This window comes from Euprymna scolopes, chromosome 22 (genome assembly GCF_053919585.1).
Source record: "Euprymna scolopes isolate OS-2025 chromosome 22, ASM5391958v1, whole genome shotgun sequence".
In the NCBI taxonomy this organism is placed as follows: Eukaryota; Metazoa; Mollusca; class Cephalopoda; order Sepiida; family Sepiolidae; genus Euprymna; species Euprymna scolopes.
This window is the reverse complement of record NC_136503.1, coordinates 7502523-7525247: the sequence shown is the minus strand read 5'-3', so window position 1 is coordinate 7525247 and position 22725 is coordinate 7502523. Positions and strand designations below refer to the sequence as shown.

At 32.0% G+C, this 22725-nt stretch overlaps 1 protein-coding gene across 3 annotated transcripts in view; it reads left to right on the top strand.

Annotated features, from left to right (window-relative positions):
• Positions 1-22725, top strand: part of LOC145243876 (solute carrier organic anion transporter family member 4A1-like) — a 297463-nt gene that overhangs the window by 159742 nt on the left and 114996 nt on the right. For 2 of the 3 annotated variants that reach the window (XM_080106950.1, XM_080106949.1), the window contains exon 2: positions 2453-2567. In XM_080106950.1, the coding sequence (XP_079963076.1) occupies positions 2453-2567 (115 nt within the window). Of the gene's footprint in view, positions 1-1299; positions 1529-2452; positions 2568-22725 lie in introns of those variants that run through there. The other variant, XM_080106953.1, reaches the window with a different exon arrangement.

Below are 22725 nucleotides of genomic sequence, written 5' to 3'. Positions count from 1 at the left end.
TGTTTTAACTTAAATAGGGATGGTATAATAAAATTGTGGGGTCTGCGTTCGCGCCTGGCCTCCATAGAATGGAAATAGGCACAAACTTTAATAAAGACTTTTCATATCTATCTGCGTAAGTATACTTTGATAATTATGTTTCAGTTTGAAGAAATATGGTATAATAAAATTATGGGGTGTTCGTTCGCACCTGACCTCCACAGAATGGAAATATGTCACAAAGTTTAACAAGGTTTTTTAATATAGATCCACAGAATATTGTGATAAGTGTTTCAGTGTGAACAGGTATGGTATAATAAATTATGCGTTTTATCTATTTTATTTTTACTTTCATTATATTTTGCTTTGGTTTTGATACCCCCAAATTCGAAACTATCTCTTTACAACCCTTCCTTTTCATAACCTATCATACTTTCATAAATCAGAGTCCATTTTCTGTAGGCTGTTTTTGAACTCAGTCAACGACGGGTACTTTTGCTAGTATATATATATATATATATATATATATATATATATATATATATATATATATATATATATATATATATATGAGAGATAGATAGATAGATAGATGGATAGATTAATTCGCGAACACTTTCAACTGAATCGTCCAGTCGTCATTAAGTTGTTGTGTCTGCTAAACTGTTCATGTAAACATTGAGATTTAACTTACTAATTAATGGCTTGTGACTGACAGTTGACTAGACAACTGAGACTTCGATGTCGTTTTGAAGCACTCGCTGATCGAGACACACTAAAGAACTGTGATACAGCAAAGCAGTATGTGATGTGAATGACCATATAAATATGCAAACTAAATATTCAAACATGTGTTTGGATTTATTTTTTTCGGAAAATATTAAAAAATTTTGTTTTTTGCAATCATTTAAATTTGAAATTCGAGAGTGGAAAGTGGATGTTTGGTTTACTGTTCCATGATCTTGTAACTCTCGCTTCCTTTATTTTGTCCTTTAGTGATGTTTCTGACAAAGAGGGAAGAATTGCTGTTTTCTAGGTCGGAATCTATTCCGTCTAACACTTATCGTTGGCAAGTTTTTGACCTTGAAGTAGTATATTTTTAGCCCCTTACATCAAGTGGCTCCATGTTATGTACCTTATCTCGAGTGATTTCCCCGCTCCCCTTCTGAAAAAAAAAAAAAAAAACAACTATTGCCACTTCCCACACAGATTTCCTATTCAAAATTATGAAATCGTGACAAGGATTGGCGGCCATGTTTTCATGCGTTGTGGTCGACTTAATTTAAATATTATTTCAATTCGTTTCTGTGCAGTCGATTTACAAAAAACAATACACACTACCTTCACTCGCACGACTTAACGTAAATGTAATTATTTGGTACATATTAACTTGTTTGAAAAGTAAAGTTAGTTGTTCATGGGAGATTCGAGTGGCACTGTTATCTGACAATTATCACAATTAACCTTGTTATCAAAGCGAAAAAAATCATCTAAATATCAAAGTCTACGTAACCTTATATTTCGTAGCCTTTCTATTTGATAAAAACAGGTAGGAATTTTTCTTTTCTTTCTTCCTTCATTGTTTTTTTTTTTTTTTTTTTTTCATAAACCTTTTTGAAAGTCAATACGCAACAGTTTACAGACATAAGAATCTCTCTAACGTAACACAATCGGATATTCCTTCAATGCGACGATCTGCAATTGTGCGCATGGCGATGAAAATTCTATTTCAACCCGAGTCGTGACCGATTCAATTCAAACGTGGCGATTGACTGTCAGTGAACGGAAGCAATTCCATGGATATGTGAGGACGTATCTGGAAACAAAACGATATCCGATGAATCCGACTCATTTCGAAACTTGGGCGGCCATATTGAAATAGCTTTAATCCGTGTAGTTTAACTACTAAACAAGTGACGTCACGATTTTATTAAATACATATGAAACAAATTTGCGAAATCAATTTCATAAGAATAATTATAAGGAACAATTTAATTTTAAAAATATTACTATTAAAAATATTAACGTTTAAATTTGTCGTTAGTATTCTGCTGGACCTTCAGAGTTAATATATTTTATGACTATATAAATTATATATATATATATATATATATATATATATATATATATATATATATATATATATATATATATACGCACACACATATACACACGTGTATATGTTTAATTTTCGTAATGTATCTCTCAATGGTCACGAATATGGAAAACACCTAATGCTCGTTATCGGACCGATAATTTAATTGCAACGAGATGTAAACAATGTTCATTTTTATTCCCACTAGAAAAAAAATTCTACTTTCTCCTTCAAGTTTTTTTTTGTTTTGTTTTTTGACAAGCATAAATTAATCAAAGATGACCGCCCCCCTCCCCAAGAAAATGGCGGGTGTCAGTGAAACCTGGCACAACACTCAAGTTAATTTCGATCCGTACAAATTGACTTTTCTTTTTACAGACGACAGTGGCTCCGAGGACGATTTAGACGAAGAAAGTTCAGAACGATTGCTTTTCCTTGCGAACACAGATCTCGAGGATCGGGAAGATCTTACATCGATTCCATTGGATCAGAGGTGAGTAAATGTTTGGGTTAACTAGTTTTTACAATTTTATATATATATGTGTGTGTGTGTGTGTGTGTGTGTGTGTGTGTGTGTGTGTGTGTGTGTGTGTGTGTGTGTGTGTGTGTTGTATCATTAATATGAAATCCGTTCAATCGAAAAAGACAATAGATACGCCCTGTAAGGATGACTGTGCGCTTAATTGTGAAGCAAGGGTTGCACAATTTCCCCCACTCTATGTCTGTGCCTAAACCAAAACGCGGATTCCATGAACAAAGCTTCTTTCTTAGAACTGCACACCTGTGGAACTCTGTTCCGTCTGCCTGCTTCCCACCGGACTACAATTTGGATGTGTTCAAGTCCAACGTTAACAAATTCCTAATGAACCGCCCCCTTAAGTAAACACTTCATCAAATCTCCACACTAACGTAATGTACTTGCAATAACCCTTATCCCTGAGTGGCTTCCGGGCCTTGATAAGTGGTGATCACTGTGAAAAAAATAATCCCCAATCATATTCATCCTAATTTAAGTGGCAAGGGGAAGTCCAGGACATCTGAACACAATGACGATATAAACGGAGAGCACATACAATATCTGGTATTCGCAAACGGTCACAAATTTTAATACAGTGAAGATAAGGTTAGTATTAAAATGGGTGACTATTTAAGAAAATCAAATGCTGCATGAGTATGTATATATATATATATATATATATATATATATATATATATATATATATATATATATACATATATATATATACATTATACACAACCACACACACACACATACATATATAAGAATGTTGCACTTGCAGTATTTGTTGTTGTAATATTACAGATTGTTGCGACTGCAATATTTCTCAGTGTTATATGCAAGCATGTACAGTATTTCATGTATTATTTGTTGTTGCATATTTCAACGTTCCAACCGGAATATCTGTTGCAGTATTTATTGTTGTTATCATATCTCGCAATGCTGTGCTAATTACTGTAATTATACGTAAGAAACGGGCATCTACTGTATTTCAAAAACTATTATGTTTGATAGTGTAGCATGTAAAGTATAAAGTATGTTGTTGCACTATACTTGTAATGTCAGTATTTGTTGTCATGTGTATCATTATTTTACGTAAACAACTTGCACTACAGTATTTCTTGTGACTTGTTGTCATGTATCAAAATATTCCTTCCTGCAGTATTTGTTGTTTTATATATATATATATATATATATATATATATATATAGAGAGAGAGAGAGAGAGAGAGAGAGAGACAGAGAGAGAGAGAAAGAGAGAGAGAGAGAGACAGAGAGAGAGAGAAAGAGAGAGAGAGAGAGAGAGATAGATAGATGAGAATTATGTCGTCGTATGCTTGAAGCATTGTTTAACGAATAAAAGGACATGTACAGTCGTTTAAGCAGATAAATAAACACATCATAAATAATTTAACATCTACAGTTGAACAAAAGAAAAGAAAAGAAAAAGCAACATCTACAGTCAGGTAAATAAAAGAATATTATTGAATTATTTATTATTTGTACATTCTTGCATTGTTAAGCTCTATATATATATATATATATATATATATATATATATATATATATATATATATATATATATATATATATATATATATATATAGAGAGAGAGAGAGAGAGAGAGGGTAGGTAGTAGTTTGCTTGAAGCATTGTTGGTGAAGAAATATATAGAATTTTTTTAAAAGCCAAAGACAATACGGGGAAAGACCGGAATTTCTTTACTTTCATAATTCCTGTCTTTCCCCGCATTGTCTTTGGCTTTAAAAACGAATTATATATATATATATATATATATATATATATATATATATATATATATATATATATATATATATATATATATATGCATATATTTATGTATATATTATGGTCAGGTCATGTAATATGCTACTGGTACCATGTAACGCAGTACTATCTGCCTCGTGGTCGGGTCACCGGCGACTAAATTAGTTCCCCCACCAGACTTGTTTGGTGAGGAGGGCGGCTAGTCTCCCTGAAGGATTAAAAACAAGACCTTCCAAAGGGCGAATGAACCCTTTTTCTGGATCAACGGCCAACTAGCACCGTGTATAATTGTGTGTATGTATATATGTGTTGGGGTGGAGAGGGCTCCCGTAAGCTTTCTAAGAGAAGCAAATCTCTGATTTAAAAAAAAACATAAAGCGGTAGACCAGTACCCGCATTAAGCTGGTTTGCAGTTTAATTTGTGCTGGCTATCTTGCTCTTGCTTTTTGCTGGATCTCCACATTTTTGAATCGAGAGAGAGACTTAGCTGTCGTAGAAAGCTAAGACTCTGTAACATCATCTTTGTATAGATACTCCCTCAGGCATTTCGGCTCATGGACTTTAAGTGTCTGAGGGAATGGCACTCGTCTGACAAGACGTTGCAATCATCATCATATGTGTATATATATCTGTATATATATGTGTATATATATGTATATATATGTATATGTATGTGTATATATATGTGTGTGTATATATATGTGTGTATATATATGTGTATATATATGTGCATATATATGTGTATATATATATATTATTTAAGTATTTAATATATATATTATTTTAGATATTTAATTATTATAGCAAAAAAATAATTATATATATATATATATATATATATATATATATATATATATATATATATATGTTTTATAGTACAGCACTTACACATTACTTTAAACAAAATGGCCGGCAAAACTGAAGGGCCCCCTTCCATCAACAGACTCATCAGGAGTTAATCGTTGACCATCAAATAAGCAAATAAATAAAATAACTCGCAAGAACAGACTTATGGGGAACACGTGTAAATTTTACCGAGGGTGAGGGGAAAAATCGGGTTTGAATAGGAATAAAATATTTACAATAATATAAAATATATGTACAAGTAGGGCAAGGGGAGAGTTAAAATATATCCCCAGATAAGTCTAATGATCTGACGAACACCTTCTGTCGACAAAGAGACGGTCCGCGTATGAGAATAGAGACTGACTCCAAAATCCGCAAGTGATTTTGAGAGTCAACCCCATGCAAAACCCTAAAACACTCCGTTTTATACACATTGGCACACGCTGGACTCCCCCCCCCCCCGTCTCCCTCGGTAAAATTTACACGTATACCCCATAAGTCTATTCTTGCGAGTTATTTTATTTATTTATTTATTTTATGTCAACCATTAACTCCTGATGAGTCTGTTGATGAAAAGGGTCCCTCAGGTTTTGCCAGCTATTTTGTTTAAAGTAATATATATATATATATATATATATATATATATATATATATATATATATATATATATATATATATATATATATATATGGCAACTGAAGTACGTTTTTGAACTATTTAGTTATGTCAGAATGTTACACTATCAATATTTTAATTGTTATCTTGCAATATAACAGCAACAAATACTTCTGTTACAAACTTTATTATTTGTTGATGAAATCTGTCTTTTTTGTTTTATGACGTGTCACAAATTGCCATCTTCCTTACATGCTTCCCTGACAATGGCCTTCATCAACCATCTTTACTTGATCTTTTTCACACTCATATTCCTCCTCTCCTTCTGATCATGTTATTGTTGATATTGAAGATTGAGTTTTCCGTGAAGTCTTCAATTGATCGTCTCTTCAATTGGAAGACATTTAACTACAGTGAGATTGATTGGAATGGAGTTTGCAGATTTCTGTATGACATTCCATGGGGTCCTTTTTTGCATGTCTCCGAATGTTGTTGCTAAGCAGTTTACTGACTGCCTTCTTGCTGGAATCGAAACCTTTATTCCTCATGTCAATGTTTCAAACCAAAGCTCATTGTCCTTTCTGGAGTTAATTTGTTTGTGCTTCTATCATTGCCCATCGTAATTATTACTTCAGTTTGTATCGTCGGGATAGTTCGAAGGCTTCTAGACAATTTTTCAGAAGAGTTAGCAATGCCTACTAGATAGCAATTTCTGAGGCTGTCTAGCTGTTTTCAATGGATTCGTAACGCTATCTCATCTCAAAAGGTTGTTTTGTCAGCATTTCAATCCTTTTTTTTGTGTGTGTGGGGGGGTCATTTAATACCGAATTCAGTTATTTTATTTGTATTTTTTTTTAAATTCAAACTTCAAATATCTATACATCATTTAATGAAATGTGCTCTGATAGATTTACAGCACATGTTGCCTCGCAACGTACATACTCTCGACTAACCTGATTAGCATCAAAATCCCACCCCTTCACTGTTGAAGTCCGTAGATACCGGAAAGCCTTATACTTCAATAGTTTACTCCGTCGGACTGCTAAACTTCCGAAATTCCTCTCGATCTATTATGTTCTATGACAATACTAACACACAAAAAAGTAAATGTAATGTAAACAAATATCTCAACTCCGCACAATCCGTGATTTTTGAAGAATTAATAATAGTTTTATTATCAGTGAAAAGTCTGCTGTTCATTCTCTTTTGGATTATTCCTAAGGGTAAGTCTTATGTTTTTGCTTATCTTTTTGCTGACAATTCTTCTCGTAATCATTCTTGTTCGGTTGCAGATTTCCCTTCAAAAACTGATCAGTCTCTTCATTCTGTAATTATTACTCCAAACATGGTTGTTAGAATTCTTGCTGGTCTCGTAATCATTCTAAGGCTTTCAATCCTGGTGTGATTCCTGTTTTTCTTCTCAAACGTTGAACTTTCTCCAATCCTCTCGAAGTTATTCTAATCTTTGTTTAGTCTCAGTCATGTTTGCCTGTTGTTGGGACGATGCTGGTGATAGCTCTAACCTAACTATACATCACCTTTTCTCTGTTATTAGCAAAGTTTTTAAGATGTTGGTCAACAGCAAGCATGCTTATTTTCTAGAAATTCTTTATTGATTTTCCGTTTTCGTGGTTTTCGTTCAACAATTAATCTATTAACTGTTGTAACTGCATGGATCTATCGGTTTATGGATAATTTAGGCGAGGCCATCTTAATTTTCTACATAAACTTTGCGGTTATAATATTGGTGGTAAAATTCTTGGCATTACTAAGTCTTTTCTTTCTGATGAAAGCACCTCTGAATGGCGTATCTTCATTTTCTCTTCCTATCAATGCTGGTGTCCCTCAATTCAATTCAATTCAAGGTACAACACTGTTTTTTCTCTAGATAAATGACCTTCCAGACAATATTAAAAAGAAAATTAACATTCATACTGATGACACTACCCTCTATTCTGGTATTGCTTCTCCCCCATCTTTTTTTGAAGAGTGCCATTATTTTTTGTTTGCTGTTTTCATCGAATGTTGAAGTTTTTTACATAAAGTTTCGTTTTGATGACGTACGGTTTTCACTTGACAACAATTCTTTCAAGAGAAGGTTAGGGTTTGTCTCACTGCCTGACTTTGTTCAAGTATGTTTTGAATTCTCCCTGAAACACGTAATAAATATCTAAATAATCACATATATTTTTAGATTTAAATAAAAATATTTTTATGAAGTATTAAAATAAAAATATTTTTATTTAGTATTAAAATAAAAATATTTTTAAATATCTGAATAAACATTTTCTTAAATGTTTAAATAATCTTATATCTTTTTAACATTTAAATAAACATGTTTTTAAATATTTTAATAAACCGACGCTTTTAAATATCTAAATAAAAATATTTATTTAAAATATCTAAATATCATATTTATTTGAAAAATTCAAATATATTTGTTTAAAAAAAAAGTTTAAATAATAATATATATGTAAAAATATCTAAATAGATATGTTTTTCAAAAATCTAAATTAGTATATTTATTTGAAAAACTAAAAAACAACAACATATTTTTAAAGATATCTAAATAAATACATTTATTTAAAAATATGTTAATAAACATAATTATTAGAAATAAAATGTAAATAAACATATTTTTTTAAAAAATATCTAAATACACATATTTTACTAATGTAAAACATATATATGAATAAAAATATTTTAAAAAATATATATAAACATATTTTAAATATTTAATTACACAAAATAAATGTAAATAAACATATTTTTAAAATATTTTCATAAACATATTTTTTAAAAATGTAAATAAACATATTTTTAAAAAAAATATCTAAATACACATATTTTATTAATGTAAAAAATATATATGAATAAACACATTTTTAAAAATATAAATAAACATATTTTAAATATTTAATTACACAAAATAAATGTAAATAAACATATTTTTTAAATATTTTCATAAACATATTTTTTAAAAATGTAAATAAACATATTTTTAAAAAAGATATCCAAATACACATATTTTATTAATGTAAAAAATATATATGAATAAACACATTTTTAAAAATATAAATAAACATATTTTAAATATTTAATTACACAAAATAAATGTAAATAAACATATTTTTTAAATATTTTCATAAACATATTTTTAAAATATGTAAATAAATGTATTTTTAAAAAATGTAAATAAACATATTTTTAATATGTAAATTAACATATTTAGAAAACATCAAAATTTACATATTTATTTGAAAATAAACTATCTTACAAATATTTATTATATTTAAAATTAATATTAAAATGAATTAAACAAGAAATCGTGAAGCACAGTCTATTTCCTATGACATGTCATTGCGTAGACAACACGCAATGGCTCGAATAAGTTAATATGCATAATCTACAGATTTTTTTTTTAAATCTGAAACAGAAAAAAAAATGCATGTTTCTTTCAATGTATATATTGTGTCTTTATTTTTCTTGATTTAAGTCAATTACTTTTTAAATTCAATTTTGCAATTGTGAGGAATTAACCTAATAAAAGACTAATCCACATTGGATTTTTCTTTTATGCATTGAATTTAATAAAATGTTGGTAATTGGATTTTGTATCAGTGTTAGGATTTTACAGAAATATATTTACATAGTGAAAATAATCTATATATCTATATATCTATAAAAGTGAACGTATCTGTGTGTGTCTGTCTGTCTGTTTGTGTGTCTGTGTACATTTCTCTACGCAATAACTCTGTCAATTTTTAGTCTACAGACTCGAAATTTGATATACAGGGTACTGAGATTTGATAAAATAGATGTGATCGGGTTTCGGCCAGAAATTTGGCTGTTAAGGGGTCAAAGTTTAACGATTTGACCTTTGAGAACTCTACCAAACTCCTCCGACAATTTTCGGTCCAAACACTTGATATTTTAGATATAGGTTCCTTGGAAATGGATCTAACTTAAGAACTCAATTTGAGCCCAAAATAATACATTTTAAGCGGTCATAATAGGAGTCAAAGTTTTAAAAAAGTTTTTTTGTTTTGTTTTTATTTTTTGGCTCAGCATACACCTCCAAACACCCGGGCAACGCCGGGCACCCATGCTAGTATATCTATAAAAGTGAATGTGTCTGTGTGTCTGTGGGTGTGCCTGTGTGTCTGTGTACATTTCTCTACGCAATAACTCTCTCAATTTTAAGTCTAAAGACTCGAAATTTGATATACAGGGTACTGAGATTTGGGAAAGTCTTTTTAATCCATTTTCAACAAAAAATTCGGCTGTTAAGCGGTCAAAGTTTAACGATTTGACCTTTGAGAACTCTACCAAACTCCCCCGACAATTTTCGGTATAAACACTTAAAACTTTAGATGTAGGTTCCTTGGAAATGGATCTAACTTAATAACTTGATTTGAGCCCAAAACAGTAAATGTTAAGGGGATCATAATAGGGATCAAAGTTAAAAAAATTGACCGCTTTTTTTTTTTTTGTTGCTCAACATGCACCTCCAAACACCCGGGCAACGCCGGGCTGAAATGTTAGTAATAAATACAAATGAGGTTGTCAGAAAAAATATCCCATATGATTAATGACGACTAGTCATAGCTCCAGGGGTAGGATGGGCGTTAATGAGGTGGACTAAAAACCTGGGTGTGACAAGTTCGAATCCAAAAACACTTTCATCAAATCAACCTTTGACCTTGTGTTTAACTTCCTGAAGAATTAATTATGACTAATGTGACCCGTGGTTCAGTCTTTATAATCTCCAGTTAATAATGATTATCTCTTTTGAAATGATAAATGTCTTCCTGTGCCAAAACTATTAAAAAGAACTGACTATTTATCCTTCCGCACGATAATTGTCATTAGCAGCTAAATACTCTTCAAATGAATAAAATGAATATCTCTTATTCTTTCTTGATTTAGAATTGCAGCAAATTATTTGTTTTTCAAGTACACAGACGTTCGTTTTTGAAATGTACTTTTTCAAAATTGCACTGTTTTAGTTCAAAGACGATATTGTTTGATTTGGGAATAATTTATTTTAAATTGCTTAACTTTTCGAGATCAAATTAACCACCAACCTTTGCTGATCGGTCGATCTCATTTTTCTAAATGCGTGTGAAAGGTGATAATGTACATATGAACGTGAAATACCTTAGGATATATATATATATATATATATATATATATATATATATATATATATATATATATATATATATATATATATATATATAGTTGATATCTCGTTTTTATCGTAAACATGGAACATTTACCGATTATTTAAATTTTTTAAAGTTACTTCAATATTGTTTAATTATCAACACTACGAAATATCAATTAGATGATTATTTGCTTTCCTTAAAATTGATTCATAAAGATTAATGATTAAGTGAAAAGCAAGAGTCATGTGACGAGACATGTTTGTGATTCAAAAACGGAAGATTTGAACTTTAGTTATCGTTCTTTCGTAATTTTTCTTTTGTAATTTTTTCTCGGATGGTTTATAAAGAATATTTTCCCACATAGTTGTAGATGTTTCACGTTTGTTTGTTTATTTTTCTTTTTAATGTGCTGTAATTCTAAAGTTAGTCCTTTAAACAAGAAAATATGATAACCCGGCTTTCCAAACTTGTGACTTATCAATTTTTCGCCAATAATGGCCTTACCTATCGTTTTCTTGTAGTTAGCTTCTTTTTAATTTATTTTATAAAAGATAGCGACTATATTTTTCCGTCAGAGTTACATTTTGGCGTTTGACGTTTACATCTGAACTTGCTATAATTTTAGTAGCCATTTTATAGTTACATAGAAAGATTGTACTTGGCGATGGCATCCAGTTTTTGAAATCAGAAATTAACAAACAGTGTTTAAACACCCCACCACCAAAAATAAACCAATAAATGTGAACCTTTTAACCTTTTGTAAATCATAAACCACCCATTGCTTTTCGGTTTGTATTCTGGTTACTCTGTGCTTCAGATGTTGGATGTCTGTCGTGATATCAGTTGATGCCATCTTGCTAACGTTATCAGAGTGCCGCGGTCACTAATTGTGGCTGGCCTTGATTTAAAACGGACACTGATCACTGGTCACTAAGTGAGTCACCCTGGGCAAATACCGTTGACTTTCTAGCGGACAGAACAAAGGATTCATCTATCTATCCACTCATAATGTGTAGTGAATTTTCTTTGTAAGTATGTCTGCCTGTTACTCACAATTTTGTTAAACGAACATAAAATAATATTGCATTAATACTAAAGAATAAATTCTTAGCAAATAAAGCAGATGCCATGATTGAAAATCGAAACTGAAACCATGAGATTTTCAATCTACATGTTCTACGAATTGAGCTATTTAAGTTTTCTTAGAAATAGGTCTTAAACATAAGATGACTTTAAAAATAAGTTGTTTTTTTTTTGTTTTTTTTTACAAAGGAGTCACCACTTATCAAGGCCCGGGGGCCACTCAAGAATAGCGGTTAATGGGTATACATTAGTCAATGGGATTATAGTGTAGTAATTATAAGTAGTGGAAATTTTGTAAATTGGGTTACTTAGGGGGACGGTTCATCAAGAGTTTGTTTACGTTGGACTTGAGGACAATCAAATTGTAGTTAGCTTGAAAGCAAACAGAAGAGAGTCTCATAGGCGTGCAGTTCTCAGAAAAAAAGCTTTGTTCATGGAATCTACGTTTAGGTTCAGGCACAGTTAAAGAGTGTGGGAAATTATTGATAGTGATTTTGGCTAGACGAGTGTTTTTCGTGAAAGTTTAGGGAGGGAGTACCATAGATTGAAGCTCGAACGAGAACTTGGTATAAAAATAAGGATAAAGCAGAGACAGGCTCGCAACGTCTCTTCTGTGGGAAAGAGGTTGCAGGGAAGAGAAAAGGGCATCTAAGTCTATTTTGAAGTAATTATAGCTTTGTTATGAAGTCATAAATTAATGAGTTACATCATGTTTCAAAACATGAATTTCAACATAAACGATCATGAAATAAACGATCATGAAATAAACGATCATGAAATAAACGATCATGAAATAAAAGGTTAAACATCATAAATAGTGTTGGAAATTATTTAAATAATCCAAAACAATATATATATGTGTGTGTGTGTGTGTGTTTATGTGGTGTGTATATATATATATATATATATATATATATATATATATATATATATATATATATGGGAAGGAACACTCTGATGTAAAATCCTGAGGTATATTGTCTGCTCTATCTTGTGGCAGCCATTTCACGGACTGAGATTAGCAGTTGTGCCAAAACGTGTGGTTAAGTCTATACAAAACCTTGCCTTAACTACTATAAATAAATAATCTGTACGAATTTCCTAACAACTTAGTTGTTGTAGTAAACCTCATGCGTTGAAATCGACGGGAGTATGCATTGTATATGTGTACATGGCATGATCTAAAAAGTTTGTTTTTCCGTTGACTCGTTGGTCACTCTCTCTAAATATCACGCTAACTCATAAATCTCTACTCAAATAAGGGTGTTTTATCCATGTGAGTAGGTGAGACAACGATACAAATTGTGGTTGAGTATTGATCGTTATGTATAAGAAATGTATACACATCTCCATGAAACGATATCGCGACAGCAGCATCTTCATTTCACTAAGGCAGTGATATAAGAAGCAGTTCCACAAATTCCATCAATATTACTTAGCATTCTCCCCAGTTTTCTAATGTTTGATTAGTAGAACCATTAGTAATCATTTATTTTCTGTTTTTGTTTACGTATCCACATCGGTTCATCTCTATATTATTAAGATAAAGATGATTTTCCCCTGACATTTTCGACGTTATAGGATAATTAGCAGGGAGACCCGACTTTGCCAGGGATTGAATGAGGATCAACGACTGTTCCACACTTCCAATACTTTTTCAATGAAATCGGTTGATCTCCTGCTCTAGTCGGAAACCCATCGCGGTGCATCAAGAGAAAGCTTCACATGCCTCCTCGCAGTGACTTAGCTCGCAATACACTAAAGTCTACATCAACCTGTAGAGGATCTACAATTGATTCAATAAAATTATTTGGAAATCTCTAACAACTGCGTTCCCAAAATTAAGACGACGAAAATGGATACTGTTGATGTCAATACAGAACGGAAGTCACTAAGCATGAAACGAAATATGAAACAATATAGGAATATTTTATTAAAAAAATATTTTATTAAAAATATTTTAGTTTTAATATTTCTTGTGTTATCATGAAACAAAAAAAATATTTTTTACATTTCTATAAATATTTTTGAAACCTACAAACATTTATTTAAAGAAATGTAAAAAATAAAAGTTTATTATTTTTTTTTTCATGATAACACATGAAGTGTTAACACTAAAATATTGTTTAAAATAAAATATTTCTATATGGTTTCGTAGCTCGTTTCATGCTTTGTGACTTCCGTTTCGTATTTACATCAACTGTATCCATTTCTCTCGTCTTAATTTTGGGAACGCAATTGTATGTCATTGCCAATTATTTTTATATAATAGCTTGAATTTAAGTTTAAAATACAGAAGTCAAGTATCATGGCTAAATTGTTATCTAAACAGAAACATTTATTTTGAAGACGCCCCGGTCTTATATTAAAAAAAATACTGTTGATTTTATACGCCGGGACAGTCTGCTTGTGCGATTATAAAACTTCTCAAATGCACTTGTGATGTTAGGTTGTATATGAGTGTTAAATTTAGTCGAATTGGGCGGTTCTTTATTTGATCGGATTTTATATACTTATCGGAAACATTTATATACAAAACTTATCTAAGCACACTCCCAGACAAATTAAGTACATTGGTGTGAATTTAAAAAAAAAAATCGGCCAAGCCATTTCGGAGTCCATTAGGAACTCTCTCTCTCTCTCTCTCTCTCTCTCTCTCTCTCTCTCTCTCTCTCTCTCTCTCTCACACACACACACATACACACACACACACACACACACACACACACGGAATTCCTTTTACTGAAGAACTCCGGGATACGGCATAAAAAATTAGTAACAAAATACAGTACGGTATATAATACACATGTATATAATCAAATAACATTATAAATAACACCGCAAGGCGGGGAAAATACCGTAACCAGGGGTCGGGAAAACATCGTATTCCACATCGTAACCTGAAGAAAAAAAACGTATCCTAGGGTCACCGTTTCCCGGTGTTCTACTGTATACATAAGTAAACATTTTCTATGCACAACTTTTACGCTCACCACGTACAAAAAGGTGTTCCTATCCCACAATGCATTTCGTCTATGTATTTAATAATTCCTATTTTTTTCGTAGTTTGAGATATTTTGAGTTCGTCTTATAAGATCAGTGATGTTTTTTTGTTCTCTTTGATTTTTTTTTTTTTGGTGGGAGATTCTTAATTTCTTTTTTTAATTATTATTTGTATGTATATATTTTTATTATTCTTTTACGTTCGCAAAGTACATCGTTTAGATGCACAAAAATACGCAGGCATTGATGTTTAAAACATGAAATCAAAGGTTTTGTCTTTTGCCACATTGGATTTTTTTCACACGATCCGCCTCACACTGATCATCAAACGTAATCCGATGATCCAGTGGCAAGCTACAAAGTTCTCACATTTTTTCTGACTAAGAGGGGAAAATGTTTTCTATGTCAGAATCTACTCCATCTAACACTTATGGTTGTTTTTAACCTTGAAACATTAGGAATAATGGTGTTTTTTGACGTTCGACTTATATATAAAAACATTTTTGCACAAATCTAATACTATTAGTTCGTGACATCAAATGGCTTCATGCCTTGTCTGGAGCAATTCCTATTTTTAAAGAAAGTCTATCTCTGTTCTTTCTTTGTTCTTTCCCTACCAGCCCATCCTCTCTCTCTCTCTCTTTCTCTCTCTCTCTCTCTCTCTCTCTCTCTCTCTCTCTCTCGCTCTCTGCATACACATACTCTGCATACACATGTGAAGATAATGCGTTTTTATAGATTCTCAAGGAATGACTCGGCATAAGGGAATTAACTCCTCGATTATAAACATCAGAATTATCTTTATTTAGTACATAATTTGTCTAGAAAAGCGACCAACTTGAAGAAATCTGCGCCAGTTTAGAGTCAAGGAAAGATTATTTTTCTAAATTTTACATATTATTCATTCAGGGCTACGCCGATCAAGAAAATGCTTTTTTTCCTATTTTGCATTTTTTTTTTGTTATTTTAGTCGGACATACAAACATATACACAGACAACGGTTATTTATATAATAGATGATTCAAAGTATATTCAAACACGTCATCGAACATGTTTTCTTCAAAGCGCATCGTTTATCCCTTCACATCCGAAATTTTTGGTATTTACTTCAAAAGTACTCAATACAGAGGTAGAGCTAGGTAGTAAGTTATGAAAATATATATGGCAATTATCAACCTTTCCCGTAAACAGGTCAACTGTGCTTTGCCCTGTAAGTGGCAGCCCATTGGCTTATTAGGATGGGCGCGTCGGTAACTAGGAAGCTGATTGGCTAACTAGAAAATTCAATAGCACGTGCGCACAACTTTTCGCATAAGCCTGGCCAATTATCATAGAATGAAACGCGGAATATTCTGTGCCATATATATTTTCATAACTCTTACTATATATATATATATATATATATATATATATATATATATATATATATGATGAAAATAATGGAAATAGTATTTCGACAAAATAGAGAAATAAAAAGGAACAAACCGTATTATGTGTTCATCAACGTTTCGTCTTTTATTTCATCCAGAGGAAGTCTCGAAATAAAGACGAAACGTTGATGAACACATAATACGGTTTGTTTCCTTTTTATTTCTCTCTCTCTCTCTCTCTCTCTCTCACTCGCTCGCTCGCTCTCTCGCTCTCTCTCTCTCTCTCTCTGTATATATATATATATATATATATATATATATATATATACATATATACATATATATATGATGAAAATAATGGAAATAGTATTCCGACAAAATAGAGAAATAAAAAGGAACAAACCGTATTATGTGTTCATCAACGTTTCGTCTTTTATTTCATCCAGAGGAAGTCTCGAAATAAAGACGAAACGTTGATGAACACATAATACGGTTTGTTTCCTTTTTATTTCTCTCTCTCTCTCTCTCTCGCTCGCTCGCTCGCTCTCTCTCTCTCTCTCTGTATATATATATATATATATATATATATATATATATATATATATATGAACTGGTATTACTGGAGACACCCTGCACTGAAGAATACCGAAAGGATGAAACACTAGTGTTTGTAAGTATATATATATATATATATATATATATATATATATATATATATATATATATATAATATATAATTTATTTGAAATGTAAATCAGTTTTTATATGTCTATTTTATTCGATTAAAAAGTTTATATGTTTATAGATAGATAGATAGATAGATAGATAGATAGATAGATAGATAATCTTCCCATTAATTTTTGTTTTTAATTAGAAAACCTTCCACCCATATATAAAATTGATAAAGTTTAAGCTCAATGTATGTCTTTTCAGAGCATATATAGTGTAATATAATAGATTTTAAAATTCCAAAATCAAATCTCCTGTGTTAATAATTTATTAAGAGAAGAATGTTGACGGTATGTGTGGGCTATTTGAACTATGAAGTAATTCCAAATAATGTTTTTGTACGTTTTTTAAGGAATTTATCGTCTAAGCCAGCCACTACAATGAGACAACGCTATAATTTTCTTGAATTATTTATTGTAAACGAAACAATATTGTAATAATTTTCATTTTTAAATGTAATAAAGAGAAGACTTGATTTTCAAATTTTTAAAGCTATTATATATATATATATATATATATATATATATATATATATATATATATATATATATGAGAGAGAAAGAGAGAGAGAGAGAGCCATAGCTGCCAAATATTGTCTTGGCCATGGTGATTTTTGAAGGACACTACGCCTATGAGGATGGGCAACATGACAGTTTGCCATTTGCCACTGTCTCACGCCACCTCTGTTTTGTTATTTGCGATGAAAAGCAAGAGAAATTTTAATGAAATACTGAAAAATTGCTGATAATTAATTAGTTGACAAGAGTTTACTCTGTTTCCTCTTCTTTTTTTTTTTTAAAGCGGCCTCTACCTCGACGGAACGGAGGGCCTCGAAATGAAAGAAGATTGTATCCACAAAGATGACTGGCGTGGAAACATGGGCGCGACTCATAGCACGGGAGATGTCAATTCCGACGATTTACACCTATTGTTGCCTAACGAAACCGAAGTCTCAAACCACCGACAGCCGGAAACCTCTCGGGAACAAATTCAACCCAAAGCACCGGCCAACAAAGAGAAAAAAGTGCAAAAGATCTCGGCTGTGGATTTCTACCGGATACAAATGCTGACGACCGAACACCAGCTGAGAATGAAGCTGATGACCGAGGAATATCAGCGTCGCATGGAAATGACCCGCTTGGAACATGAACAGCGGATGAAAAATATGGCAGAGGAGAACCGTGCTTATTTGAAGCGGCACGCTTGCGAAATTGAAATAATCCGCACCAAAAAAGAGATCCTTAACAGGAAACTTATGAGTCTGTCCAATAACGTCATTTTTGACTATACAAAATTTGGGGAATAAATACTAAGGCATCTTTTCGCCTGTTATGGACAGCATTTTAAAGAATATATATATATATATATATATATATATATATATATATATATATATATATATATATATATAATCATCTAGGATACGTGTTTCGCCGTAATGTAACATAGTCGTTACATTTTCACTCGGATCCAACACGTTGTATGCAGAGACAGTTGCAAAGGACAAAGAAAAGAACTCGACTCGAGTTTTACAGTTAAAACAAGGCATTTATTAATAATCGTTTTATCATCAAACTATGGACTTGTAATTTTCCAAGCCAGCGACAATATGGATGCATCACTGAGTTTCGGGTCAATTACTCGTTCCCAGTCCGCAGTTACAATCACAATCAGCTGCTATGCCTGTAGCTCGCCCCATATCACGCGGTCGTTCGACCATTTTTTTAAAGTTCGGATTGCAACATGTTTTAAAAGTTTCTCTCGCACGTAATTCCAAGTGGCTATCGCCGCCCACATGCTTCCAAACCTCCTTTTCTTTTCCTTTTTTTTCTTTCGCTGTGACGCCAACTTGCGACACAGTTTGGTCATTTGCATACGTCGAGTTTCCACCGCTGCTACAGATGCGTGTGTTGCTTCGTCATCTATCTTTACAAGAATTTATTAAAACATGCGCCGAGGTATAAAAGAAAACAAGAATAAAAAACTCCAAAATTCACACAAAAAAATCATGAATAAATCCAAATAAAATGTCTTAGTGTATAGTTTGCTCGACCTTTTCATTTTACTTTTTGTTTTCTTTTCCTCTTTTCCGCGTCAGGATTTACTTTGTTTTTTTTATTTTTTTCCTTTTTTAAAAAAGGGAATTCCAACGTATTTCTCTTAATATTTAAAGACAACATTTTAATACGTTAAGAAATGGAATTCTCAGTTAACTGTTTAAATAGCAAGAACGTAGTTTTCTGTGCTTTTAGAAATTATTTCAGAGCCGAAATGTTTCAGCTTTGCTGACAAGATTAAAGTTTTGAACGTTAACAATATGTAATAAAGACAGTTAAATTGAGGCAAGACCAAATCCGAGTTTCGTTGAACAGTCTTTGATGTTTGTGGCTCTCGAATCAGTAACTCCCCCATACTTAACCGAGGTATTTTTCTTTTAATAATAAAGTCAGTTTATTGTTTATTTCGACAGTCTTCATAGCAGATATGTTATACTGTTAATTGTATTCCATGATTCGTTTCTTACTTTTCTTTTTATTACTAGACTACCCATAACCCGTTGGGTCAGAATGTTATATTAGCTATGGAATTCATGTATGAGCGTGACACTTGTGACATAAAGAAAATAGTTTTGTTTTGTTTTGTTTTTTTTTTGTTTTTTTTTTTGACATAACAGAAACATTTCTATGAAAGTATATTAAAATGAAAAATCAAGGATTGATAACTCAAACATGAAAAAAAACCTCCCTATTCGTGTAAAGTTACCTATTTTTCCGAATAATCGCTCAAAGATCGAAAAATAAAAAGAACGCCGACGAAAGTCATTTAGCAACAAAAACGCACATGAACCTACCGATAAGAAATAAAAGAATGAAAACCCCATATTGGAATCCGTCAACCAAGTTATATTAACTTAGAATCTAAAAAAAAAAATAATTAATAAAACCTGAAGCAAAAAAATAAAACCCAAATAAATAAAATAAAATAAAACTAATATTGAAACAGATTAGTAAATGTGTCAACAAATTCGCCGTTCTCACACAACTATTTTGTATCTAGAAATATAAACAAAAAATAAAAAAGAAGGAAGGAAGGAAGGAAAAGGGACGGATAGAGAGTAGTAGTAGTAGTAGTAGTAGTAGTAGTAGTAGTAGTCTTGGCTTTACTACAATTGTCTTTATGTTTGTCAACAGGTTAAAGTTGTTTAGTTGTAAGAAAATAGCGACATTATAGTTGTAATAAAGAATAGTTGCAAAACACCTCACTTTTCCCATGGTAAATAATAATTTCGAAATAATAACGTTAATATTTCAGTGCGCGGGTAAAAATCTATAAAGAAGCGATTTGTGTTTATTTGTTTACATTGTTATGGGTTAATTTTTATGCGCGCATGCGCAACCGGATGTCGTAAACCGGAAAGTGGGTTACATCACTCGTTACAATGTCATTTGAGTTTTATAGTTATATAGATTCGCGTGAGTTTTTACGTATTATTTTCTCATTTACTAGCACAACTTTCGATTCTTTCTTGCCCATCACATCAGTCATAAACTTTATAATTTCTCTCCTTTTACTCGTTTGATAGAAGATTTTCACGCCGCCAGCCGAATTAATTTTCTTTTGATTAAAACTTCCTGTCCGAAATTCTTGATCAAGTTTTAGTATAACCTCTTGCTTAGTTCTACGAACTATTTGTCCTTTAGTTGCTTAGCCCCTTGTGGCGAGATTATTCGAGACAATTATGGTTGACACCTGACCCAAAGGGCTAGAGATATTATCCGTGCCACCGATTTAATCTAATATCAACACATTATGCAACAAGTGAATTTTTTCCCCTTTTTGTCACATTCCAGTCTACCCCGCAGTACTTGAGGTAATCTTTATCATTTATCTTCGTCATTCATCCCATCCAATGTGAGCATTTTGCCTATTCACTTACTACTTCTTGTTTTTGCTATACTTTCCAATAACCAACTTCGTTCGCAAATCGTATGGATCATGATCACTTCATCTTTCATGGCTAAATGACGTTCCATCACCAGGAAATTGGATTCGTTGTCTGAATTCTCTCGGCAACGTTCGGACTACGAACAAATTCGTCGTTATATACATCCTCCATTTCGGTATCCCAGGACTGTAAGTACCTTAAATGCTTAGTGGACGTTTTTCTTTCTACCACATCGGCGATCCAGCCGATACGTATTATGCTCATAAAGAGCATCATTTTTTAAGATTAAAGAATAATGTTCAAGTGTCTTCGTGACCGCCAAGCAATGTTGCTTGCCATTAGTTTTGTGTTCCCTATTAGATTTATAAAAATCACAGTAAGTAAAAATAAAAGCACCAAAACACAGTTTAAAAACTTACAAATAAAATAATATTTATAAGTCACTCAGCATAGCTTGTGCTAAGAAATCGACTTCTCTTTTTTTTTATTCTAAAAATTTCCGCGACATAAATAAATGGAAATTTTTAGTATTTTTAGCTGGGAGTTTGATATCATTTGAATAGTCAAAATACACGTTTACAAGAATATAAAAACGAACAATAGTATTCACAGATCAGTGCAATTCTCTCTCTCTCTCTCTCTCTCTATATATATATATATATATATATATATATATATATATATATATATATATATAAAACCTTGACACTTCAAAAGCATGTGGACCTGATCTCATCCCGGCTGTGCTATTAAAAAAATGTTCCGCCAAAGTATCTCCAATTCACTCCAAACTTTATAACAAATCCCTTAATAAATCTTGCTTTCCGGACTGCTGGACAACTGCTTCTGTGATACCAGTTTTAAAAAATTTCTGGCGAAAGAACCGACCCATTAAATTATCGCCCCATTAGCCTCCTCCTTATTTTCCGCTAAAATATTTGAGTCCATAATTAACGAAGCTCTAGTCCATCACCTTACAGATGCTAAACTTCTGACCGACCACCAATATGGATTTAAGCAAGCTCTTTCCACAGCAGATATCCTAACTGTAATCTCTGAACGTATATACCATTCACTGGACAAAGCAGGGGAGGGTAGAGCGGTAGCTCTTGATATATCTAAAGCTTTTGACAGGGTATGGCATGAAGGTCTTCTCAGAAAAATCAGAGCATACGGTATCACTGGTAGAATACTTAACATAATTAAATCCTTCTTAGATAAGAGAAAGATCCAGGTTATCCTCGACGGTCGTACATCTAAACAATATGATATAAATGCGGGGGTGTCTCAGGGTCAATCCTTGGACCTTTATTATTCCTAATATTCATAAATGACTTCCCTGACAAAATGAGATGGGTATATATGCTGATGACACCACACTATAACAAACACGAGAGGAAAACAAATGAACACATATCTAAGGAAATGGCAAAAACACTAGAGAATGATCTCCAATCTGTAGTGGAATGGGAACAAAAATGGATGGTCACATTCAATGCTGCCAAGACTAAACTTGTTTCCTTTAATAACTACAAGAAACCTTCTCTGCCACCAATAGCAATGGGCAATGACTCTTTATCT